The sequence below is a fragment of the Colobus angolensis genome, unplaced genomic scaffold, assembly GCF_000951035.1.
Source record: "Colobus angolensis palliatus isolate OR3802 unplaced genomic scaffold, Cang.pa_1.0 Scaffold282, whole genome shotgun sequence".
In the NCBI taxonomy this organism is placed as follows: domain Eukaryota; kingdom Metazoa; phylum Chordata; class Mammalia; order Primates; family Cercopithecidae; genus Colobus; species Colobus angolensis.
In genome coordinates, this window is record NW_012116066.1 from 864,453 (window position 1) to 891,159 (window position 26,707).

At 42.8% G+C, this 26,707-nt stretch overlaps 2 protein-coding genes and 1 pseudogene across 2 annotated transcripts; 1 reads left to right on the forward strand and 2 right to left on the reverse strand.

Annotated features, from left to right (window-relative positions):
- Window positions 1-10: 10 nt before the first annotated feature.
- On the reverse strand, window positions 11-8,264 carry PGRMC1 (progesterone receptor membrane component 1). Its single transcript, XM_011948686.1, has 4 exons — window positions 8,179-8,264; window positions 7,687-8,134; window positions 3,992-4,147; window positions 11-1,327 (listed from the first exon to the last, which is right to left on the reverse strand). The coding sequence occupies exons 2-4, from the start codon at window positions 8,012-8,014 to the stop codon at window positions 1,224-1,226; spliced, it is 588 nt and encodes a 195-aa protein (XP_011804076.1). The 5' UTR covers window positions 8,015-8,134; window positions 8,179-8,264; the 3' UTR covers window positions 11-1,223.
- Window positions 8,013-22,046, forward strand: LOC105516488 (annotated as a pseudogene).
- Window positions 22,047-22,800: 754 nt separating this feature from the next.
- Window positions 22,801-23,763, reverse strand: LOC105516474 (heterogeneous nuclear ribonucleoprotein A1-like). Its single transcript, XM_011948687.1, has one exon. It carries the CDS (start codon window positions 23,761-23,763, stop codon window positions 22,801-22,803), a length of 963 nt encoding a protein of 320 aa, XP_011804077.1.
- Between the last annotated feature and the right edge of the window lie 2,944 nt (window positions 23,764-26,707).

The following is a 26,707-nucleotide window of genomic DNA, read 5'->3' on the forward strand; positions in this document are numbered from 1 at the left end:
CACCACACTATAGTGGGTAAAACCATTTTTATTAACTGACCAAAGCATATCATTTTGTTTTCTGATTTGAGGTAAAATCATTAAACACAGTTCACAAGAAAATACAACGACTATTTAGCCACAATTACAAGAGTTTGAAATCTCACTAGCTGTTCATATAATACTTTTACAAATTCATACAACTGTATAGTCTACTTAAGCTTAGTGTTAACCAAAAGAGCAATATCAAAGACCTAGACACTTGACTACTACTTTTGCAGTGGGTATAGTTTTATAACAACAGAATAACTGTTACCTTATGAATATACTTTACTTTAAAATCCACTTGGCTAGTGACTGTACTGTTTCCTCGTGGTTCAGGGGTGTGCATGAAGGCTCTTAGGAGAGCAAACACCTGTTCCTATTCTGTATGTCCCTCCCTCATTTCAAATGAGAATAACCAATTGAGGAAAATAACCAAATAACCATTGCCCCACCATGAATATGGGGCTTGGGAAGACAGTCCTATAATCTTCATCTTATATTTAGGTTTTCAGGCCAGCCAGCTGTTTTTTTCAAAGCTTTCTTTTGAATGTTCAGATCCTATTTTAATCCTAACTATAGACTACTGTGTTTGTGAGGGTGTCTGAGTGTCTATGTGAGGGCGAGGACAACAATGCAGTCCAGAAACACAGAAAATATGCTTTTTTGCAGCTGAGCTCTGTTTTGAGATTTCATTTTGTTACTGGACAGTGCTTTAATCAATACCAAAGTCTTTGGAACACTGCAGATTTGCTTTAGAGGTAGATAAAACAGAAATCATGCAGTTAAGTCAATTGAGAAAAAAAAGGGATTTGTTATCTTTAGAGAACATCATGACTAAAAGTTGATCCTTTGTTCTTGGTGCACATTTAAGATTTTTTGGGAAATACCCAAGTCTTCCTTGTCTCTCAGGAAAAACACATTTAAATTCATCCTGTACTAACTACAGATAGAAGAAAAACAGTATTAACATGTGTATTACAGCACTGCAGTTCACTTTCTGGATTTGTGACACACAAACACATCATGCATGCCAAGACAGAAGTTAATTTTATTAGTGTCACTAGTGATGTTAATTAAAAAACTTACAGCAAGTGCTCAAAAGTTTTCTAAATATTGTAATCACTATGTTTTAAAGACAGAGTGGACTGTTACAAATGATTTTGCAAAATACAAAAATAGATATACTTCCACTGAATGCTTTAATCATTTTTCCGAGCACTCTCATCTTTTGGTTCTTCCTCATCTGAGTACACAGTGGGCTCCTCCCCCTCCTTCAGCAGTTTGCCCACGTGATGATACTTGACTGGAGGTAGAGAAGAAAACACAAATGGTCATTCTCATTCTTTCTAAAACATCATTACCACATTTCAATTTAAAGCATTTATTAGAGGCCTACAATATACTCAGCAATGTGTTGGGCTTCTTGAAGGATACAAAGGTGGTTTATACCACCGTCCTTGCTAACAGGGAATTCGTTTTATTCAGAAGATAGACATATAAAACAGGTGGCAATGTCTGGCAATGAGTGTGCAAGGTAATGTCAAAATGAATTGTTTGTGTGTAGGGAATGTTTAGAAGAACAAGGGCAAGTTATGAGTTCATCAGAAGGGTTACAGAATACTTCATGGAAAGAGGATATATTTTGGAAAAAATGTATACAAGGATTTAGGGAGGGAGTTCCAGAAAATGAAAACGCCATGTACAAATGCATACAGGTGAGACAATGTATCTGGGAAGCAGTAAAGAGACCAAGTTGGCAGGAGTAGTTAACATTTAGAAGTTAGTAGGAGATAAGATTGGCTAAGTAGTGTGGGGAAATATTACGAAAGATCTGAAAAGCCAGCCTGAGGAGACTGGACTTACAGGTGGCAAAGGGCACTGAAGGTTTATAAGCGAAGGAATGACACAGTAAAATAGTGTTTTAACAACAGTATTATCAATGTGGTGCATAGGGCAGATTTCAGTAAGGAGAGGCTGGGGACAGGGCGATCCGGAGGCTAGCGTGCAGATCCAGATGCAAAGGAACCAGAGCCAGGGAATGGAAAAGGACAGATGAGAAGTACTTTGAAAGAAAACTGGAAGCATGAATTAATTAAGTGAAAATTGGAGTTCCCATGGACCAAAATGGAAACTCTGTGGAGGGAGCCATTCTGGAGGCTCACATGACAGAAGATCTACAACATGGAATGGACAAGTGAAGTCAGGATTGGCAAGAAAAAAAAAGGTTTCCCTGAAAATCTTTCAGAAAGAGAGTTCAATCCAATTGTGGGGATAGAAGCCATACTGTAGGGAGGAAGAAGGTATAGAGAGGAAATGAAGCAGTGGTTAGGAACAAAAACTTGTAAGAAGTTTGACAGTGAAGGGAAGGAATAACAGTCTCATAGATGAAGAGGATAGCAGGAGGCAGAATGTTTTTCCCATCACAGAGAAAAACCTATAGGTGGTTAAAGGAAGTGGTAAAGGAGCCAGGAGATGACTGGAGGTGTTGGAGAAAACAGATTTAAGGGTGAAAACCAGAATGCAAAAGACTTGAGAAGAGATGGCATCAGCAAACCACCACATCACTGTAGCCAAACTAATGCAGGGTCGATCATCTGAATGTCCGCAGCCAAGAGTCTCTTCTTCCTGAATATGAGTAGGAATTAGAGGAGTAACCAACCTGTCTAACCAGGTAACTAAAGCTGCTTTTGTGTGAAATAACTGTTGGGAACAATTGGAACTGTGGGAGACAAATAAAAGCTGGGTGGCGCCTGGGAAACCTGCCTTAAGGGGAATCCACACCAGCTTTGAGTATAGCTGAGGTGTCACAACAGTATCTGGGGCTAGCCTTAAAGTGGGAAAAAAAAAATCACACTTTTTCTCCCATTGATGAAGGCAAGCCCTAGAAAATAGAGCTTTGTAAGTTACACACTACAATTCATTGGTTTCACATAGAAAACTAATTACAAAGGCATCCTTATGATGCCAAAAATTAGGGACTCTATTAGGTAACTGAACTATGTTTTCCAAAGTATAAAGACTTGCCTCTAGACTTGGAAGTTATATGTAGCCTGCTTGAGACCCAAACTCAAAGGCAGAGACACATCTGGCTAATTATTAATCCAGAACTCTCTCTGAAATCAGCATTATTTTCAAAGAAAATGGTTGGATAGAGCCAAGAGAACATGTAATATTTAACTGATTATAGAGAACACACATAGAAAACTACATTTTAAATAAAAGATCTTCAAATAATGCTTATGGTCTTTATATACTGTTTCATAAAAGTGGGGAAAGACTCTTATTCAAATTCTCGGCAGTGAAATATTGCTAGAGTGATAATTAAACAGTTAGATTTGACAGAAGCCAATTCCTGAATTCTCAAAATCTGAACTTAACCCCTCATTCCTACTTCTCCCTAAAGACCTCGGCCCATAGCATAAGCCAGAAACAAGCATCTCCTTTTACTTTGTTTTTAAAAATGCAGACACCATTGTTCCTGGGCACATTATAAGCATCATTTGTAGATGAGGCCTATAGTTAGGCTCAATTAGATTCCAAGAGAAGCTGTTTCACAGAATACAAGTCTCCCATTCTTCAACAGAGATGTGGGCTGCTTTTAAACGGCAAGCTCTACAAGAGAGGGCTTATGAAAATCCCTTTCTGTAGCCAAGATGGCCACTGTCCTTTCCCTGACACACCAAGCACCAAATCCTCATTTGGAATCTGTGCAAATCTCTCAAAAATTTTAAAATCAAAACCAGAAACCCAAGTTTCCATAGAGAACTGGCTAAAAATTGGTATGTAATCATAGTAAGTGACTCAGCATTGCTACAATTACTTCAAGCCATGAACTTGATCCGTCCAAGATTAAGGAGCCTATCAAAATGCACCCAAGTTTCAGTCTGCTTAGTAATAACTATTGTCCTGCCATGAATCCCCATTAGTGGTAGAAATTTGACCCAGGCACAATTTTAAAAATGCTTACAAGTGAACTGAGACTCCCAGTCACTCAGAGTCTCCTGCTGGGCAGCAGTGAGGTCAGAAAGGTCATCGTACTCATCCTTCAGTGCTTCCTTATCCAGGCAAAATGTGGCAAGGCCCCTGGATGCATCTCTTCCAGCAAAGACCCCATACGGCCCCTCTTCAAAAACAAAACCAAAGATCAATTCTTTATTAGACAGTCAATTTCTCTGTGATTTATACACAGAAAATGGCTTCCCTATTCATCAACATAGCCCCATTTTTGAATATCAAATTCTATTCGGAAACCATAGTAATGCCGATATTCTGAACATTACGTAGGAGACATAGAAAGGCCTGTTGCCATTTAACTTTTAAATAACTAAAAGTAAATTAAAGTGCTATACAATTGCATCAGTCTCCTGTGGTTTCCAAATAGCTAGTAAAAAAGGCATACGTGGTTAGTGATCTCTTGGGGTAGTGGTAGTAGGGAATCATACAAGATAATACTGAGTCCATGGGTTAGAATTCAACTTTAGAACATTGAACTGGGAGCCTGACAGTTCTAGGCACTTGGGGCTACACCAGTGAGAGTTATGGTTTCTTAAGACAATAAGCACTGATGTGTACATGGAAACACATTTCCTTGTAAATATATTCTGATATGTTTTAATGAAACAAAGATATCTTATAGAGATCTTTGGTTCCAAGGCTCAATTAAATATTAACTCATGGCATCTGCAGGAGAACCATTTTATAACAGTATCAGTGGTTAAAAAATCTATACACATTACATAACCTTCACTGTCAATAAATAAGAGATAACACAGAGATCAGTCTTCATTATCTGTTTTTGGTGGGCTTAAGAAGACTGTGAAAATACTAAAATTTTCATGGAAAAGAGACTGAATCAATACTGCAAAACAACTCTATAAAATGTGATTATCTGTGATATTACACTGAACTTTTGTCTAAGAGAGCAGATAATCATTCTGTGGGTACAAAAAGTGGATATTTAGAATTATTTAAATATTGCACAACTAAATGAAGAGAATCCAGTGTACTTTAAACAATGTGTTGTTTCCCCCAAGGCAGATTGAATAGCAGCCCTGACATTAAAATGTTTGTAGGTAACCACCATGCCAAGTATGAGAATAGATCAAGTTTCAACATGGCCTGGTCACCTGAAACCACAATACGCTCAGAAATTTTTACAAATTTTATGACTTTTAAATGCAATTAAAATTCCAAAGAAAAATGCTTATTTTTAATCATCATTACATGCTGCCACATCCACTAAAGAAGGTAAAAAAAATGCCCACGTTTTTCATAAATGTACACCTCTAATGGAAATGGCAGCACCTAGTGCTTGAGAATCGGCAAATGTAATGGTTTGAACCTCACCATTTCAGAAATTATGGTCATTGGCTTGGTAGAGTGAGTCTTTACCAAGCAAACCTCATAGAATATTTAAACAAGGTCTAGTGGGAACATTAAAAGTCTTTAAAAAATACATATTATTCAATGCAATGTATATTCACTAGAATGTAAGCTCTATAGGCAGAGATTTGTGTCTGTTTTGCTCACTGCTATATTCCCACATCTACAACAGTGCCTTGCACAGAGTTAACAGGCACTAGAATGACTAATTTTTAGGAATCCTTTACAACATGAAGCATCACTTTCTACCATGATGTCACATAGTCATGGGCTCACTGAATGACAGTGCAAGATAGAGACAGAGGTCTCACAATAGGCCATCTTTATCACTTTTCAGAGGGAAAACTAAGGCTCAGAGAGAACAATACTTTGCACAAGGTCACACAGCTAGTCATGACCCAATCAGGACTAGAACGCAGGTTGCCTGACTCCCAGTTTTGTGCTCTGTGCGCAGGCTGACATCCTCTCAATGACTCTGCAAACTACAGTCATGATGATGCCTCATGCACATGTTTTCACTCCTTTAATATTGAGCTCAATATTAACAGGTATTTACGTGATTATTTTTATTGATAAAGCATCTATGTGTGCTACTCTAAGTGACAAATAATGTGTGTGGTTTTCAAATGATTTTGACAGTTACATGCCCACAGAAAGCAGGTATTCTAAAACATCCGCAGGCCCAGTGCAGTGGCTCATGCCTGTAATCCCAGCGCTTTGGGAAGTGGAGGTGGAAGGACTGCTTGAGCCCAGGAGTTCGAGACCAGCCTGGGCAACACAAGAGCGAGACCCTGTCTCTGAAAAATGAATAAAATGTCTGCAAGAAAAAACTGAGTTCCTTAACCTTAGCACATCTGATTTTGATCAGTTGGACTGGGAGATTAAAATGAACGCCTGAGTCTGACCTGTGTACCGCCTTCTGTACTTTTCCTCTCTCAGGCCAGTGTGGAATGAGCGCTGTCCATGTGGACACCCTCTAAGCTCCCTGTGTTTAGAGGAGTCCATATTGGAGGAGCGAAAACCTCTTCTTCCTCATCTCCAAGTATTCTATAAAGCAGGGCTTCGCAAGCCTGGCTGCTTTTCAAATTCGCCTGGGAAGCATGTTAAAATACAGACTCCCGGACCACCTGAGACTCATTTGCAGCTCTGGCGGTTAGGCTGGGAATCCGTAATTTTCCTCAGATGCATCAGGTGATTCTGATACGCAACCAGGTTTGCAAAAACCTCGACTCTAAGGAACCCATCAGGCCTCCAACAGCTCAGCAGTGCAGCAGTCATCCATTCTTCATTTCCCTCTGGTTGGCTTTTTCTGATATCCCCCCACCCAGCAGTCTTCATAGCTCTACTCCTTTTGTTTCTTGGTATCCTCCCACTTCCTCCCTCCCTCCATTTTAATTTTTTTTCGGCTTCTAATCCTTTCTCGCCTGCTATAGACTAAATACCGTATTACCTTAAAAGCTTGCCACGTTACCATTGTCCACCACATTCAGCCTTTATTCCTCCCTCAAACAGCCCCCTTCCTCCTTGTTCACCTTCCAGCCTTTCCCCATCTGCCACACACAGCACAAGCGCACACATACCAAACACATGCCACACACATACCTGACGCATGACCCATTTCAAGCGCGCATGCACACACCACACACACACACACCCGATAAATCACATACACTAAACGCGCACACACCGCGCATGCACACACCGCGAGTGCACACACACATCACTATCCACCGGGCACAATGCTTTTACCTGCTGCTAATCTCGTCTCGGCGTTTTCTCCCATACCCTCACATTTCAAAGCTACTCCCGGCGTCATTGGCCTTCCCGTCTTCTCTAGGTCTGGACCTTTTCTCTCTTTCGCCCTCCCCCATGCCTCCCTCGGAACACCCTCATTTCCTTCCTAGAACCCGACACTACCCCCTCCTCCTTCCAGGAATCCCCAAGCCCAGGTCCTTCGAAAACTCCCTCAACAGCCTGGGCTTTGATGTGTCCCCCCGCAACGCCTTCGAGCTTCGTGGTCCCACCCATCCCCGGCTTAAGCGCCTCAGCCTTCCTTCTCTAACCCCCTTCCAGCGCTGTCAGCGCGGGCCGGGGATCCGCGTCCCTGACTGGCCCGCAGCCCCTCTAGAGCGCCTCTTGTCCCCTATCCGCCTACCCTAGCTCGCCGCCATTCCTCCCTGCACTCAGGGTCGCCCCGCTCCCGCCTCGCCTCTCTCCCGCCCAGCCCTGTGCCGGGGGCCCCCTTCTTTTGTCTCTGAGCCCCCCTCGCCGGCCGCGTACCGGGCCCGTAGAATTTGCGGCCTTTGGTCACGTCGAACACCTTGCCGTTGATGGCCATGAGTATGCGCGGGTCCTGGACGCCGTCGAAGCGCCGCAGCTCGGCGGGGGTGAAGTCGCGCCGTTTGAGGCGGGGCAGAGGGGGCGGCTCGTCGTCGTCGCTGTCGCCGCTGGCCGCCGGCTGGTCCCCGCGCACGATCTTGTAGAGCAGGAAGATGCAGAGGCCAAGCAGCAGCAGGTTAAGCGGCGACGTGAAAATCTCGTGCAGCAGCCCGCCGCTCTCCAGCTCGCTCGGGTCGGCGCCAGTCGCCACTACATCCTCGGCAGCCATGATCTCTGGAGTAAAGGTTGGGCCGCGCTAGGCAGTGCTCCGGAACTCGCCGCTTTCTCCTCCCTCTGAGCGAGCGAGTGGCGCGCGGGGTTCGGCGGCCAAAGACTAGCCGGGGAGGAGGCGGGGCCGGAGGGGCGGAGCCTTCAAGCCCCGCCCACCCCGAGGCCACCTAAGCGCCCCGCCCTGCTCGGTCCGGTCAGGCAGCCCTCAGGCCCCCTACAAAGCCTCTGGAGTCCGGCGCCGCGCCCCCGCGGCCGCGCAGTGCCCCCCCTCAGTTCTACCTGGGAGGCCCCAGCCCAGCCTCACGCCATCCTCGCGCCATCCTATAGCTGAGCGCGACGCACGCGCTGCCCTCCTCTGCGCCCCTGTTTTGCTTCTCGCAGACCGACCCGCTGGGAGAGCCTCGGCATTGCCTGGCTCTGTGCGAGCGCCCCTCCACCACCTGATGCGCGCCAGACACCGACTCCCTTTCTCTTGGTGCAGGCTTTTCCCTGCCTCCCGTTCCGAAGCCCCTCATCTTCCCCCGGCCATTCCCTGGCCCTCCAAGCTGTCTTAGGAGACAGGAAACTCGTTCTTCGAACTCCATTTTCTGTGTTAGAGCCCTACACGACTCATTTTCACCTTGGGAACCCCCATTCGCTCTCCTTGATGGTCCTTCCCCAATTCTCCCCCAGATGCTGTAGGACCGATACCCCCGGGATTGCTAAAGTCAGTGCACAACTCTCCCTATTATCTGGGGAAACGAATCGGATTGCCCAGTTAACTTTGAATTTTTTCTCCGTAAAACCCTTTTGCAACTGATTTGCACAGTCACCAGGCATTAACAAGCAACGTTCTCTTGTTGCTCTTTTTTCCCCCTCAGAATAATGTGAAAGTTTCTTTGTTTGTCAGCGTTCTTCTATTTGGAGTCTGTCAGGCTACCCTTGGCAGTCACAATAACCCTGAGCTGGAGCCCAGACAAAGGCGGGAGTTTGGAAGGATCCTAGGCCTGGTCCCTTCCTTTCCTAGGTATTTCATCCGGCCTTTGATGTGCTAACAGACTGCACAGAAGCAGGCCTCCACGGAGGAAGGGGTTGCCTCCTCCTAATCTGGCCCTTTTTCTGGTGGCAGGGGAGGGGAGCAGAAGAAAGGATAGAGAGGGAAACAAATAATTAAAACCAAGCTGTGCACGCATCTGCAGCCCAGAGCAGTACTTTTCCACCAAGCGTTCTGTTGGCTTGCACATAATTTACTCCTCCCAACACGCAAGAGACTTGAGTAAAGATTGGCTTCCTACCTCAGAATTCTGAAAATTTCTAGCAAAAACTGCCTCCATCCCTGCCCCCCCCATCTTCTTAAATCATTATAAAGTGTAATGAGCCAAACAGTCTTTGTATCGGGCCCACGCATTTTTCTCAGAGCTAAATTTGGTTTAGCTGAACCGGCCCCTCCAGATCTTTTGTCAAAACTCTTCAGTTTAATCATGGGGAAACAGGCTCAAACTGAGGGCACTTGGCTATAGTTAGAATCTATCTCTTTTAACATGTATGACCAAGAAAATTTAGAAAGCTAATAAACTTATGAAAAATATTTTCATTTGCAACTAATATGACAAAGGGTTAATATTTCTTTGAGAACTCATTTGGATTGATAAAATGTATAAGATTCTAGTCAATAAATGGGGAAAAATAGGAACAGGTAGTTCACAAAAGAGAGCATGCCAGTGGTGAATAAGCATATGAAAAATGTTCAGTCTCATTAATAACAAAAAGAAAAGCATGGAGATGCCACTATCACCTACTACTTTTCTACAGGAAAGATAAAAGGGAAAAAAAGGACAACACAGTATTGGCAAGAGAGTGGTGAAACTCTCATACACTGTTGGGTATAACCTTTCATTATCCATAAAAATATTTTCTATGCATTAATCCCACTCTAGAAATCTGTTCTTTGACCTAGTAATTCCATTTTTAGGAATCCATCCCAAGGAGACAGAAATGCAGACAAATATTTCATTACTAAGATGCTCAGCAGAGATTCATTTTTAATACAGAAAAACTAGAAACAACCTAAATGTCCGACTTCAAATAAAATGGCTAATTAATGCACTTGAATTGTGACAAAACCATTAAAAGGCCATTCAAATATCATCACTGTGGAGTCCTAATTAGGGAAAGGGAATCAGGCTGGTGGGAGCATGAAATAGCAAAAAGAAAAAAGCAAATAAGCTACAAATCTCCCTTTCTTCATGATCCAAAATGCAGCCTTCCTGCGCAAATAACTCTCAGTCTTCCCGTGCCCAGCTATCACCAGACACCTGTAAGTTAGCTCATTGCAACCTTGGCATTATCAATATTACACAAAGACCTCTTCAACAGACAGCATAAACACCATCCTATAAAATTTCCAGCAAGCCTTCATCCCCTGGCAGTTGGCTCCTCTCTTGCAGGCTGCCCTTTGTCTCCCTGGCAACATATATTTTCCTACTTTCTCTAATAAATCTACCTTCTTTTAACTAAAGCTGTCTTGGTAAATTCTGCTACCCCTGTGCCACCGGCCCAGTCATCTCTCCCCCACAACAATCATGACATGGCGAAACACTTGTGTTTTAATCTTGAGGGAAAAACAGGATACAACACTATATGCAGTATGAATTCAACTATGTCAAAAAATTCATAAAAGGAAGTGTGGAAGGAAACATGCTAAAATGTTAACTGTTGTGATTGTTGATTTCTTCTTTATACCTTTCTATATTATCCACAATGGGCACGTGTCACTTTTAACCTCAGGGGGAAAAAAAGGTTTATTATTTATTTTCTGAAAAAAATGTAGAATGATAATACATGTTCACTATAACAAACTTAATACGTGAGCGTATAAAGTAAAAAATGAAACTCCTTTCTCCCTCTCCCAGTTCCCCAAACAGTACTTAAATCAGGCCCATACATTAGCCGTTTGGCTTATATTCTTGCAGACATGCAACACACACACACACACACACACACACACACACACACACACACACACATTTTGTTTTATAAAACTGGGGGAAGTTTTATATAATAAAAGTTTTATCATTTTTTTCCAATAAAGAAAGACACAGAGTAAAAAACAAAACAAAAACCAAGCCATTAGCTTCCCACCCAGATAACCCCTGCTGGAATGATTTTTCAAAGTAATATTTGTCTAAAGTTAGAAACTTCAAACTATGGGAAGATACAGAAGACAACTGTAGTCCCTCTCCTCACTCTTGATTCTCTTTCCTCAAAGGTAACCACTATTAAATCTGGGGAAAGTGTTTTCATGGAGGGATGGCGAGGATTTATTATTCTCATTTATCATAGTCCAGTGTCTCTTCTGCTACACCTCTGTGTCCCCTTGGAGGATAATGGATTAAAGGAAGTCCTGCTTCACATGGAGGGTAGAAAACTTGTGCAACTTAAGACCTCAAGAAGTGATACAGTTTAAAAATATAAATGCTTGCAAACCAGATTTGATGTTCAATAAAGTGGGCTATTAGCTAACACTGTGATGTAGAGATTGTTGAAGAAAAGCATCCCATCATTCAGGCTCATGTCAGAATCAATGCTGAGTGGAATGGTCTCCTCCAGGGTGGCAGTTCTCAAGTTATCTGGAAATAAGCAAGTGTGCTCCTGAATAAAAAGCCCCCTTCAGAACATGAGGGTTGCCTTAATATGCTCTTTGGCTCCAAATCAATTCCTAAAGCTGATGTACTTGACCCAAGGACTACTTATTTCCCAAGATACATGTTAAGTCTTTTAGTGTTTTCAAACTTTCTGTCTCCTTTTAATTATTTTCAAAGGTTTTAAAGAGCTTTTTAAAGAAAAATAGAACAATTGGCTGATTAGCTAGAAAATGTTTGGGAAATAATTCAGCCTTACTAGGAAGCAAATAAATCCAAAGGAACATAATAACAACGCACCATTTCTCATCATTCAAATGACTGGAGTGTTCTTTTTTCTCTTTTGTTTCTTGGAGCTTTTTAAGAATGGTAATACTTGGTGTTGGCAAGCACAGAGCAAAACAAGCACTCTGACACAATTGGCAAGAGTGAAATTGCTAGAATGCAAGATTCATTTTGTTCACCAATGTATTTCAAGCCCCTAGACCATGTCTGGCACATAGTAGGCATGCAATAAATATTTGTTGAACTTAATTATGTTGTAAAAGGGTTTAGGCTTTCTGGAAAGCCCTTTGGCAATATGCAATAAAAGCCTCAAACTATTCCTAGTCTGTGGCCAAGAAATCTAACTTCCAGGAATTTCCCCTAAGGAAGTGTTCAGAGACGTGAACAGAGATTTCTGTAGAAGAATCACAAAGCATGATACATGATAGCAAAATCTGGAAACAGCCTAAATATCCAAAGATGCTCCCCATCTCACTCAGAGTGAAAGCTCAAGTCCTTACAGCACCCACAAGGCCCTACAGGATCTGCAGTACTCTACCCACCCTTACCTTTAAGACATTAGGATCTCACCACTTTCTTCCCTGGTCACTCTACTCCAGCTACAGTGGCCTCCTTGCTGCCCTTTGAACAAGCAGCCATATTTCCAATTCAGGACCTCTGTACTTGTCATTCCATTTGTCTGGAATGCCCTTCCCTAGACATTCTCATGGGTCATTCCCTCACTGCTTTCAAATCTCACAACACCCTCTTCCTACTCCTCATCCTCCTTCCCTGCTTCATTTTCCCTCATTGCATTTACTGCTTCCTAATATACAGTATCTTTTCTCATTTTTAAAATCTCTTCCAACTTGAACATAAGGTACACAAGAACAGAGGCTTTTGTCTATATTCTTCACTGTTATAGTCCTTGTGCTTAGAATAGTGCCTGGCATGTAGTAGGTGCTCAATAAATATTTGTGGACTTGAGTTTGAGTATGGAAACCCATTATGTTAAATTCTCATGCACAGAAAAAAAAAAATCTGAAGGAAACGCACCTAAAAGTTAAGAGTTATCTCTGGGTTGTGAGATTATAGGTAATTTTAGGTAATTTTTGCTATCTTCTTTATCCAGTGAATATAAACTCCTTTTATTGTTATAACAAGCAATAAAAAGTTTAAAAATTTAAAGACTAGAAAACAAAATTCTACAGTTGCCAACTATGTCTTGAGTGATAGTGTATGGATCCACATTCCCAATTTCAGAGACTGGAGACTTCATGCTGAGATTTTAAAGAGACCCCAAAGGAACCTGCCCATCTGCATCCACTCAGCCAACCTTGATTGAGCTCTAGCTCTATGCTAAACTCTGTGGTGAGCCTACGGATGCAAAATACTTTCCCTCAAAGAAGGAGCTCACAGTCTAGCAAGGGGAGACAGATGGTCAAAAGGTTACAGATGCTGCGGTTGAGGTCTCCACATGGTAAGGGGGAGGTTGGCAAGGGATGGTGGGAGGTGTGATCTAGGAAGGTTTCATACAGGAAATGACACTGAGCTGAGTCTTAAAAATGTTCATGGCACCAGTTAGGCCTATCAGTAAAAAAAAAAAAGAGAGAAAAAGAAAAACATTTCACCAAGTGGACAAGGAAGGGGATAAATTTTCTGAGGAACCAGTAGTTCTCAAACTTTAGTGAAGATCAGCATAATCTGGAGAAGGGGAGGGCACTTATTGAAATGTCCACTCCTAGGACCAGCCACCAAAGATTCTAATCTAGTAGGTCCAAGGGAAAGCCTGAGAATCTTTAGTAATAGCTGACATTGTTTGAGCACTTATTACTTGTCAGGCAATGTTCTAAGCCCTTTTGTGGATTAACTCGAGTACTCTTCCTAAAACACTGTGAGGCAGTTGGTTATATTATTCCATTTCACGGCTGAGGAAACAGGTACAGAAAAGTTAAGGAACTTGTCCACTGTCACACAGCTGTCAGAATTCAAATATAGTCAGTCTGGTTCCAACCTTGGCTGTTTACCATTAAGCTATTTGACCTGCATTCTAACATGTGAACAAGCACCCCAGGTGATTCCAATCCAGGTCAGAAATACTGGGATAGAAGAAGCACTCTGGGGCTGGGTGCGGTGGCTCACACCTGTAATCCCAGTGCTTTGAGAGTCTGAGGTTGGTGGACTGCTTGAGCCCAGGAGTTTGAGACCAGCCTGGGCAACATTGTGAGACCCTGTCTCTACAAAAAAATGCAAAAATGTAGTCGGTTGTGGTGGTACATGCCTGTAGTCCCAGCTATGTGGGAGGATCACCTGAGCCCAGGAGGTCAAAGCTGCAGTGAGCCATGATGGTGCCACTGCACTCCAGCCTGGGCAACAGAGCGAGACCCTGTCTCAAAAAAAAAGCATTCTGAACAAAGGTACAGAGGTGCAAAACAGCATGTCCCATTCTAGGAAAGCCCTCTGATGACTCCCCATTGTCAGTGAAATCAAGTCCAGAGTCTTTGGCATGGTTTACCCAACTGTGGTGTGATACCTACCCAGATTTCACCTCCCACCCCCACTTCAGGACCCACACACTCATTCTCCCAGGTCCCCAACTGCTGAAAGTGTTGGTGACTGACAGCTTGCAACGAAATCCTCTTCCTAAGATTGCATTGGGCTAGAGAGAGCTTTCTGGCCCAAAGTCACAGATCCTTCTTAGTGCAGCCTGCAGGTAATGAATGGCCAATACAGGGATATAAAGGCCTGTCTCCCTTTCTCCATCTATGGAAAACTCTGAAGAGTCATACCAGGCTCAGAACTCCCTGTGGGATTGATGGAAGCTGCACTGTGACTGCACTGAAGCTCAGCTTCTCCCTCCGCCCTATCCTACTCCCTTGTCTTACATTTCAGGTGTCGATTCCAAGAGCACTCTTCAGTCAATTTTCTACATAGCAAACTCCATCACAGAGTCTCTTTCCCAGGCAACCCAGCCTTCCATGATCTGGCCTCAGATTACTTGTCCAGCTTTATCTCTTTCTACTTTCTCCTTACCCTCAACACTCCAACCATAATGAAGCTAGGAATGATGTGGCCAATGTTGCAGCTAATGTGAGTGCTATGAACATTTTACATGTGATTCCATTTGTCTAGAATGCTCTTCTCCAGATATTCTCATGGGTCATTCCCCTTCCTGCTTCAAATCTCGTTTATCTTACAAGCGAGGTTCTATTATCATCCTCTTTTCATAGATGAGCAAAACCAATACATAGATAGGTTAATTTACTTGTCCAAAGTCACACAATTAGTAAGAAGCAGTGCTGGGATTTAAACCCAGCAGCCTGGCCCCAGAGCCCATGCTTTACATGAGATCATTTTGCTTTTTCGAAGTGTCATGCTCATAGGAACATGGAGGTTGCAATTGGAGGGGTGGAGACTGGAGCATGGACACCAGCCTTACCGCAGGAGAAAATGAAGACTTAAATCAGTGTTGGGATAGTGAGGACACAAATGCAAGGATACATGTAATAAATGTTAAGGAGCTGGATGGGACAGGACTTTGGATTCCTCCTCTATTTCTCCCATTCCTTCTACATCTGACTTATGCCCCCAATTTTTGCATGGGTGGATGGCATATCATTCGTCAAAAGAAGATATATAGCAGGAAGAGCAAACTTGCAAAAAGGACATTGTATGCAAATGGGGGTTGTGTTTTAAAGTGTGGTTCATAAACCAGCAGCTTTGGCATCCGCTGGGAGCTTGTTGGAAATGCATGATCTTGGGCAGTATGCCAGACGTACTGAATCAGAATCTCCATTTTAACAAATCCTCCAGATGATTCACATGCACATTGATGTTTGAAAAGCACGGGCATAAGGAACATTCTGGTGGTGCTATCCAGTAATATGTCCAATCGGATATTTGGGTTTGGGGCTCAGGATGGAGGTCTGGACTGGAGGGGTAAAGACAGGAGGTATCAGACTATGGGTGGTAGCTGAAACTACTGGCATTGAATTAGATCCCAAGGAGAATATAGGGCAGAGGTCTCTCTGTCTTCAAGGCTCATTGCACAATGTTCTAAGCCAAGGTTGAAAACTGTTAGCCTTGGTGACTACAGCTGGCTCGAACACATGTTTATTTGACCCTCACATTATTTTAATTTTTAAAATATTAGATGTAAGCACTTAACCAATAGATTTTTACATAAAGCCTGCATTTCTGACATAAAAATCTTCTCTTAAAAAATGAGAAGATCACTTTGGGAGGCCAAGGTGGGCAGATCACTTGAGGCCAGGAGTTCAAGACCAGCCTGGCCAACATCGTGAAACCCTGTCTTTACTAAAAATACAAAAATTAGCTGGGTGTGGCACGAGAATCTCTTAAACCCAGGAGGCGGAGGTGGCAGTGAGCTGAGGTTGCGCCACTGCACTCCGGCCCCAGCCTAGGCGACACAGCAAGACTTTGTCTCCAAAAAAAAAAAAAAAAAAAAAGAGAGAGAGAGAGAGAAGATCTGACATTATATCTCTGATTAGCAGCTGCCTCCTTTAGCAGGTACACCTAAAGAAGCCCCATTTCTCCCTGCTGTATCCCCAGTGCTGAGAACAAGTATCAACTGTCTTTTATCACATTTACTCTGTTTTTGTTAAAGCAGAATTAAGTGGATAATCAAAATTTCTTTGTACCTATGACTATCAAAAGTGGAAATGAAAGATAGAGAACAGGGTTACTATTTTAAAATAAAAACAGGGCAAGAACACATTTCTTTGTGATTTCTGGCATATACTACATTGCCACACATCAACCAGACTTGCATTACTTACTCATATTACTGGCCTGGCATTTATAGGCAGGTTGCAGAGAGAAAAAGAGGGCCAAGATAGAGTCTTGGGGAAGATTAACATTGTAGGAATAAGTAGAGGAAGAGAAACCCACCAAGGAGATTGAGAATAAAAACCACAAGTGGTAGGAAAATGGTAGAATAGTGTGGTCCAATAGAAGCAAAGGGAGGAGACAGGGTTTCCAGGAGGGAGAGGTTTACAGTGCCAAGGGCTGTAAATGGATCAAGAAAGATGAAAACTAAGGTGTAAGTTGGACTAGACAGTTAGGAAGTCCTGGGTTACCTATGCCAGACTCTTTATTGTGGCATGAGAAGGGTGGAAGTCTGGTTCCAGTGGCCTAGGGAGTGAGTGGAACATGAGGATTGAGGAGATCTACCTCTCAAAAAAGAAGTTTGAGAAGCTTGACTAAAGCAAAGGAGGTAGGGAAAAGAGGGAATTGGATTCCTTGGTTTGATTTTTGTTGTTCTGAAAACTGTCATAGCCTTCAGTTGCAGAAGACAGGTAGTAATGCTTAGAGGTTGAAAGTACAGGATAAAGTGGGTACTTTTTTTTTTTTTGAGATGGAGTTTTCCTCTTGTTGCCCAGGCTGGAGTGCAGTGGTGCGATCTCAGCTCACTGCAACCTCTGTCTCCTGGGTTCAAGCGATTCTTATGCCTCAGCCTCCGGAGTAGCTGGGATTACAGGTGCCCACCACCACTCCTGGCTAATTTTTGCAAATTCTTTTGTAGAGATGGGATTCTGCCATACTGGCCAGGCTGGTCTTGAACTCTTGACCTCAAGCGATCCACCCACCTTGGCCTCCCAAAGTGCAGGGATTACAGGCGTGAGCCACCTCGCTCTGCCCAGAGTGGGTATTAATCAACCCTGTGGCATGGAATGAGACAAGAGAGGATGAAATCGAAAGAACAGGTGGAAGGATCATAGCTTCTCCTTTAAGAGGAGAGGGAGAGGGAATTCAAACCTGACAGTTTCAATGTTTTCCATGAAGTAGGAGGCAAGGTCAACTGTGAGGGGTAACAGAATGGGGAGAGTAGGGAAACAGCAAGGGCTTGAGTATTGGCCAAGGCTAATATTTTTACCATTCCCTCCATAGGGGCTTTTGGAAACAGGAAGAAACAGGAGAAATACAGGCATTATGTTGCCTAGGAAACACAGTGGTTTGCTAAAGCAATAGTATGTTCTTTCGAATCTTATTAACCCTTTCGTATCCATTGTAACCTCAAAGAGAGCTAACTGGTGAATAGGGATGGAAGTAGAGAGAATTTTGCTCCATAGAACACACAGTGGACATCCTCTTTAGCCTGAGAAAAATAAGAGGGTATGAGTAGCCCTGGGACAGGAGACTTAAATAAAATAGGAGAGACCATCAAAGAGGTGGCAGGCAGTAAGTTGTCAAAGACATTCCCCTATTTCCTTGTGCTTGTATGTGACCCACATCACACACACACACACACACACACACACACACACACACACACACACACACACTCCATCCCTTTGCATGTATGCAGGCACGATCCCACTTTCCCACCAATCAGAAATATCTAGAGTTAATACGTGGGAATTATCCTTTCCTTGATTTTTTTTTGGTGTGGTAAGATAATCTAATTGAAAATGAATTGTCTTCTGTTTTTTCTGCTATATAAGTTCATCGCTAAACAAAATTTATCTTTCTCTCTCTTACTCTTGCCACAGAGGATGGCCAGGGCTTTGTGACAAGGAGATCTGAGCTTTACGTATGGCAGGAAGAACGTAGAGAGGACTTTGTTTCCAAAAAGTCTCTAGGTTATTGAGAGCTTTGAGCTGAACCGAGAGTTCAGTTCAAAGGTCTCTGAGGGTGGGGAGGAGTGGAGTGTGGATCAGCTACATGCCCCAGCCTAGGCACATATTGTGGTTGGGAGGCAGTGTCCCAGAGTGTCCAAGATCCACGTCCTGGTCCGCACACCAGCACCCATGACTCCCCAGAAGCCCATAACAGTGGAGGGTGTAAATTCTATTGAGGAAGTCTTTCCCTCCAGACTCAGTTGTCCTCCCCAAGCTGATGCTGGTCCATCATTTTTAGTGACTTTAACATCAATGTGGATGACCCATCCCACATTATGACCTTCCACTTCTTTGACTTTCTTCACCTCCAACACTTTTTCCTCTACCCCACGTTAGCCACCCTCTCTTGGTCATACACTAGACCTTTTCAAAAGCCCAGCTCTGATTAAACCCAACTGTTCCCCCATTTCCTAACTGCACATAAACAACTGAACATTGTAGTAGAAAGCACAGTACTCTACTTGCTGGTCTCCCTTGAAAAAAAACTTTGGAAAAGAATCAAAACTATTTTATTCACAGATGACATGATCATCTATGTAGAAAATCCAACAAATTCTACAAATAAGCTACTATAACGAATGAGTAAGTTAGCAGGGCTAAAGGATACAAGATTGACATATAAATATCAATTTTATTCCTATATTCTAAATATTCAATAGCAATGAACAATCAGAAATCAAAATGAAGAAAGAGACAATAACATCCACAACAACATTAAAACATCCACAACAACATATTAAACATGAAATAATTTGGGACAAAAAGTATATGATTCTATCTATGTAAATGCCCAGAAAATACAATCTAACATATAGTGACAGAAAGCAGGTCAGTGGCTACCAGGGGATAATGAATGAGGAAGAGCCCACCTCTCTATTCTTGCTTTCAGCTGATGATATTGCATTTCATTTCTTTAAGAAAATAGAAACAATTAGATGTAAACTATCATCTCCCTGCCACCAAACCCACCAAACCCTACCTGCAGCTATATTCTCTGTATTCCTTCTTGGTACTGTGCAGAGAGTGTCTTTACTCCTATCAAGGGCCTTCCCCTTGAACTCTGCATCTATTTGCCTAATTCTCAAAACCCTGGCTCCCATAGTTTATCTTCTTCTCTCCTTGATCATACTTATGAGCAGATAAACATGCTTTAGTGTTTCTTCTCTTTTAAGACACCTTCCTCGGGGCCAGGTGCCGTGGCTCATGCCTGTAATCCCCGCACTTTGGGAGGCCGAGGCAGGCAGATCACTTGAGGTCGGGAATTTGAGACCAGCCTGGCCAACATGGTGAAAGCCTGTTCTCTACTAAAAATATAAAAATTAGCTGGGTGTGGTGGCACGTGCCTGTAATCCCAGCTACTTGGGAGGCTGAGGCAGGAGGATCACTTGAGCCTGGTAGGTGGAGGTTGTAGTGAAGCAAGAGTGTACCACTGCACTACAGCCTGGGCGATGGGAGAGAAACCCTGTTTCAAAAAAACAAAACAAAACAAAAACAAACAAACAAAAAAACCAAAACCAAAACCAAAAACCTTTCCCTAACCCCAAATCTTCCTAGTAGCTATTCCCCTGCATTTTCTGTTCCCTGTGTATCCGAACTTCTACAAAGGGTTGTCTATATGTATCATCTCCACATCCTTGCCTCCCATTCTCTCTTCCACTTACTCTACTGGGCTTTTGTCTGCATCACTCCTTCAATGCCATTCTTATTTATGTTCTGATTCCATGGACATTTTTGTAACTTTATCTTTGGACTCTCTCTCTCAGAGTACAAAGTACGCTCAGAGCACTTTGTACACAGAGTACAACATTTGATGGAGTTGATCACTACACCCTGAAATACTTTCCTTACTTAGTTTCTGGGATACATCCCACATCCTTTGATGGTTTTTCTCCTTTCTTATTCACTACTCCTTCTCAGCTGCCCATACCATTTACACCTCCTTTGCCAGACTTTTAAATGTTGGAGTGCCCCAGATACGTCCTGGGCCAGCATCTGGTTTCATTCTCTGCTCAGGTGATTTCATTCAGTCCTAATGTTTTTCATATACTTAAGACTCACATATTTAAACTTTGTATGAAAGACAAAAGGAAGGAGAAAAAAGCATAAAATAAACTTTTTACCCTGGTCTTACCCCTGGACTCCAGATCCTGTATACATTAGGCATACTTGACATCAATAGGTATCAGAATATTTACATGTCCTAAACATAACTTTTAATTTCATCCTTGTATTAGACGCTGTACAGTGGTGAGAAACAGAAACTGCTTAGTTATTTAGAGGAGAAAAGGATGGGACACAGGGAATTAAGAGCTTACAAAAATCAGTGAAAGGGTTGGAAGAACAGGCTATAGCCTCGGGCTGTAGGAATGACTACCAGGACTCCATCACTAAATAGGCCCATTAGGGGTACTGTGACCTCTGCCCTCAGACAGAAAAGTGGGTCATCAGGAAGCCTCCGCTAGGAGGCCGGGCGCGGTGGCTCAAGCCTGTAATCCCAGCACTTTGGGAGGCCGAGACGGGCGGATCACAAGGTCAGGAGATCGAGACCATCCTGGCTAACACGGTGAAACCCCGTCTCTACTAAAAAATACAGAAAACTAGCCGGGCGAGATGGCGCCTGTAGTCCCAGCTAGGCGGGAGGCTGAGGCAGGAGAATGGCGGAAACCCGGGAGGCGGAGCTTGCAGTGAGCTGAGATCCGGCCACTGCACTCCAGCCTGGGCGACAGAGCAAGACTCCGTCTCAAAAAAAAAAAAAAAAAAAGAATAGAGCAACGCCCAGGACCTCCCCGCCCGGGTCCTGCGCCAGAGCCGCCCTCGAGCTGCAGCCGGGCCTGGCCGCCTGCTGCGCTCTCGCTCCCAGGACTCGCGCCACTTCCTGCAGCTGTGAGCGCACCTCGGCTGCACGCCCGACATCTGGGCGCTGCACCACTGGAGCGTCTGGCTTACCCCTTTCTCGCGAGGCGCAACTCGCCTCTTCGAAGCTTCCTTCTTCCTATGCTGCCTGCGCGAGCCACTGCCAGTCTACCCCGACTTGGCGGAGGTTGGTGGGCTGTCACTGGTCATGGCCATCAAAGGCAACTGAAAGTTTCTTATCAAAAGAAATTTGGCTGGCACCCCCACAGTTCTACGAAATGAGAAGACTTGAAAACTTTGCCTCTGTCTGATTTGCACAAATTTTGTTTGGATCTGGCATTAGAAGGACTGGAAAGGTGGCTGCCAATCACCTTGTTAACTGCTGATGGGATGCTCTAGCTTTTACCAGTGATCAGCTACACTTAGAAGATTCAGACTTTTTAGAAAATCTTATCTCTGCTGGAAAAAGGACTGAAGAAATCATGAAGGAAGGCAAGCAATTTCACTGAATAGTAATATACAATCGTCAGCTTTACGATACTCACGTGACTGTTCAAAGTGTAAACACGTTTATCCTAAGAATTCTGTAGTAAGAGCCATTTGTAGGGTGCTCATGCTTGTTTGTAAACTGGCCTACTTGAAGTCCTCGTGAATAACAAGGGTTGAATTTAAACTTGCTTGAAACTTAAGGAAGTGTGTGCCTATAAAAGTTATACGGCTGGGCGCGGTGGCTCACGCCTGTAATCCCAGCACTTTGGGAGACCGAGGCGGGTGGATCACTTGAAGTCAAGAGTTCCAGACCACCCTGGCCAACATGGTGAAACCCCATCTCTACTAAAAATACAGAAATTAGCAGGGCGTCGTGGCGCACACCTGTAATCCCAGCTACTCAGGAGGCCGAGGCAGGAGAATCGCTTGAATCTGGGAGACTGAGGTTGCAGTTAGCCGAGATTGCACCACTGCACTCCAGCCTGGGCAACAGAGGCAGATTCTATCTCAAAAAAAAAAAAAAAAAAGTTATTATAATGCAGTGCGTCTTATTTCAGGGAGCTCTCTTGCTTGTTTTATTTTATTTTTTTAAAAGACATTTATTCAGCATCACGATAAGACTATTATTATTAGCAATCAACAACATGGATACAAAAAAAAGTCTACATTAAAACCCTTTGTTAGAATGCTTTACACTTTCCACAGAACAGAAACTAAAATAACCTGTTATACAATTAATCACAAATACAGTTCTTGAGTTTTTTCCCATATACATGAGTATTTGTCTAAAACATGTCTTCTTTGTAGCAGCTAGGCCCTCCCACCACTGTGCTCGGCTGAGTTCACAAATCTGTTGTAACCTGTAGCTTCCCTGTCACTTCTCTGGCTCTCCTCTCTTGCTAAGCTCTGTTTCCTAATTAAAATCTTCTGCCACTGCCATAGCTACTGCTGCTACTGGAACTGCCATAGCCACCTTGGTTTCGTGGTTTGGCAAAGTATTGGCCTCCACCATCATAAGGGCCAGAGCTTCTGCCTCCAAAATTTCCTCCCTTCGTGGGTCCAAAATTTGAAGACTGGTTGTTGTAATTGCCAAAATCAATGTAGCTTCCACCACCTGCAAAATTGCTTCCATCATTACCAAATCCATTATAGTCATCCCCACTGCCATCATATCCACCACCACCACGGCTGCCACCAAAGCCACCATGACTACTGAAGTTTCTTCCATGACCAAAGTTGTCATTCCCACCAAAACCACCTCCACGACCACCACCAAAGTTTCCAGAACCACTTCGTCCTCTTTGGCTGGATGAAGCACTAACCATCTCTTGCTTTGACAGGACTTTCCTAACTTCACAGTTGTGGCCATTCACAGTATGGTATTTCTGAACGACAAGCTTATCCACGGAGTCACGGTCTTCAAAGGTTACAAAGGCAAAGCCCCTTTTCTTGCCACTGCCTCGGTCAGTCATGATTTCAGTCACTTCGATTTTTCCATACTGTTCAGAATAATCTATTAGGTGATGATGTTCTTCAGTGTCTTCTTTAATGCCACCAACAAATATCTTTTTCACAGTTAAGTGGGCACCTGGTCTTTGAGAATCTTCTCTTGAGACAGCTCTCTTTGGTTCCACAACTCTTCCATCCACCTTGTGTGGCCTTGCATTCATGGCTGCATCTACCTTCTCCACTGTGGCATATGCGACAAACCCAAAGACCCTGGAGTGCTTGGTATTTGGAACTGTCATTACCACACCGTCCAGGAGCGTTCCCCATTGCTCAAAATGACTCCTCAGTCTCTCATTGGTTGTTTCAAAGCTCAACACTCCAATGAAAAGCTTCCTCTGCCGGTTGGGCTCTTTAGGAGATGACTTAGACATGAGGGCAGGGAGAAGAGAGACTTTAACGATGCTTCTTCAGCGGCGTCCACAGGCAGAAAGGCCCTTATTTTATTCTTACAGTGTGCCACATGTATGAAGTTTGTAAAGTATTAATGATCTTGTTAACCAAAACAAGAAAAAAATTTCACAAGGGTTCCCACTTCTGTATTGTTTTATTACCTCAAAAATTTAAATAAGATGTTCTGCTGCTGTTGTTCTCAATGTCCACTGTTTTAGCATCTTCCCTGATGTGCTTTGGAAGTTGATTGATGAATTTCTTAGAGTTTCTGTTGGAATTACTTTAAGGGTGTCTTATTAGATGGTGAAAATTAGACTGAGACACACTTCAAGTGACCATGTCATTGTTTTGTTGCTATGTCTTTAGCTTGATGATTAAGATACAATTCTTTTTAAAACCAAATGGCATTAGTCATGTTTCCCAAATTAGAAATCTATTTTAGTTAATATTTTAAAGAAACACGAAGCCATAACAAAAATCTTTATTGTTTTTACTCCTGAGTGTTAATGAATGTAAAGAGGTTACAGATGTAGTGTTTAATTAATGATGTTTATTTTTTCTATATTTAACATGAGTAATTTTTCATTGTCTTTAAAGAGGAATAATGTTTATTGATTAAAAGTGAAAAATGATAGTTAAGACACCAGTTCTATGTCAAGATCTTTGACTGTATTATGCATTGTACAATTGACTTCGCTTTTCATGAAATGCCTTAGTTTTCCTACTATAAAATAAAGACAATGATGAATTAAAAGAAAATAAAACAAAGGAATAGAACACCATAGCTGCAGCCCAGTGAAGCTGAGCCACTACCACTGCCACCATAAACTGACTCTCAACAACCATGAAACTAGAGACTGAGACATGGAAACACTGACTTAGGTTGCTACAATTATTGCAAAAGTCCCTTGACTACCATTTCTCTCTCCTCTGTCCCCTCCTCAAACATGCACACACACACACACACACACACACACTCCAGTCAACACATAACACTTGGTATGTGCGAAGCACTATTCCAAGTTCCATTCTTATTACTATTATTATACCATTTCACAGAGGAGTAAGCTGAGATAAAGAGAGGTTAGGTAGCCTAAGATTACAGTTAGTGAGTTGTACGTGCTATTATCTGCCCTGCTCTTATCTCTGAACATTTCCTTGTCAGTTTTCATGTATCTAGAATTCTTCATGAACATATTTTTAATGACTGTATAGGATGCTATCATATGTATTTACCACAATTTATTTGGCCATTGTCCTATCTTGCATATTTAGATTTATTTCCAATTTTTCTTTATGAACAGCAACTGCAATGAGCACTCTGCATACAAATTATTTTGCCTATTTTTGATCATTTTCTTAGGATACACTCCTTAAAATTCAACTATTGGGTCATAGGCTATGAAGATTCCTAAAAACAGTATTTGAGGGTTAGTAGTTGTGAATATTTTTAATCCACTTGAATATATTAATAGGCATACCAACCGGTAATATGCAAGAGTGCTCATCTCATTGTGCCCTCCACACTTAAACCGGGCATTTTCACCTTTCCAAGTTTTTGCTATAAGTATGCTGCATGCAATATTGGCATGCTCATACTAAAAAATGTGTTCATTGTTTTTCTGAAATTCCAACTTAACTGTGCATCCTGTATTTTATCCAGCAACCCCACTTGAGGTGGATGTCCAAACTCTCTTCTTTTTTGAGGTATTCCTCCATTGTGAGCCTGGAAAACAAGGCTGAGGCCTCCTACTGTGGAAACTAAGGGAAGCACATATTCCCTCTCCACAAGCCCTGAGTGGTTAGGGAGCCCATTGGGGACCCAGGCTCTTACTGAAGACTTTGGATCTTGAGAGGTTTATACAAAAAGTGGCCATTTTGAATTCATTCATAGAAATTGCATCTAGCACACCAGAATGTCAAATCAGTGGAGTCCAGATGTAGCAGTGTTTTGTGGTGGTGGTGTGTAGAGGTGGTGAAGGTGGTTGTTGCCAGGAGTGACATACCAACCAAGCTGGTCCTATGGCAAATCTTGATTGGGGTCCTTCCATGATTCCTGACCATTTCTTTATCCTGGTTTACCTGCCTTTCTGTTGATTCTGTGAAATGCCCAATAATTTGCTAAATTCAGTCAGAGTCAGTTTCTGTCATTTGCAACCAAGAGCCCTGATATTTATAAATACAAGCCCAGATAGGCTGGAGAAAATTTGAAATCATGATATTTCCAAACTCCTTTTGTATTCCTAAAATTGGAATTTTAAAAATTCTCCTCACCAAATGACTGTTGTTCAAGGGAAAGGGATTTGGCATTTTCCAAAATAAGCACTAGATGGCGCTATGAGGTAATATGGTCTTGATTATGTCGTTGCCCAAATAATAAGGATTAAGATAATCAATAACACCATCACCAAGGATACTGTCAACAAGAATAGCTAAAATTAATTGAGTGCCTCATATATGCCAGAAACTCTTCTACATGTTTTATAGAGCTGTAAACCAAAAATAAAATTCTAACCCCTCAACCAACTGATGGACCCTCCCCGTGGCTAAGTGCATTGCAGAGTTAACTTGAAAAACTAGTTCGGGCCATGACGGGAAGTGGATGTCAGACATGCTTAATTATACCATTCTCCGTTTTGGAATTCAGGCACAGCTGACCAGCATTAATATCAACACGGAGACCTTAAGACTGATAGAGGCCAGGCGCAGTGGCTCACGCCTCTAACCCCAGCACTTTGGGAGTCCAAGGCAGGCGGATTACCTGCGGTCAGGAGTTCGAGACGAGCCTGACCAACATGGTGAAATCCCATCTCTTCTAAATACAAAAAATTAGCTGGTGGAGCATGCCTGTAATCCCAGCTACTTGGGAGGCTGAGGCAGGAGAATCACTTGAACCCGGAGGCAGAGGTTGCAGTGAGCCAAGAT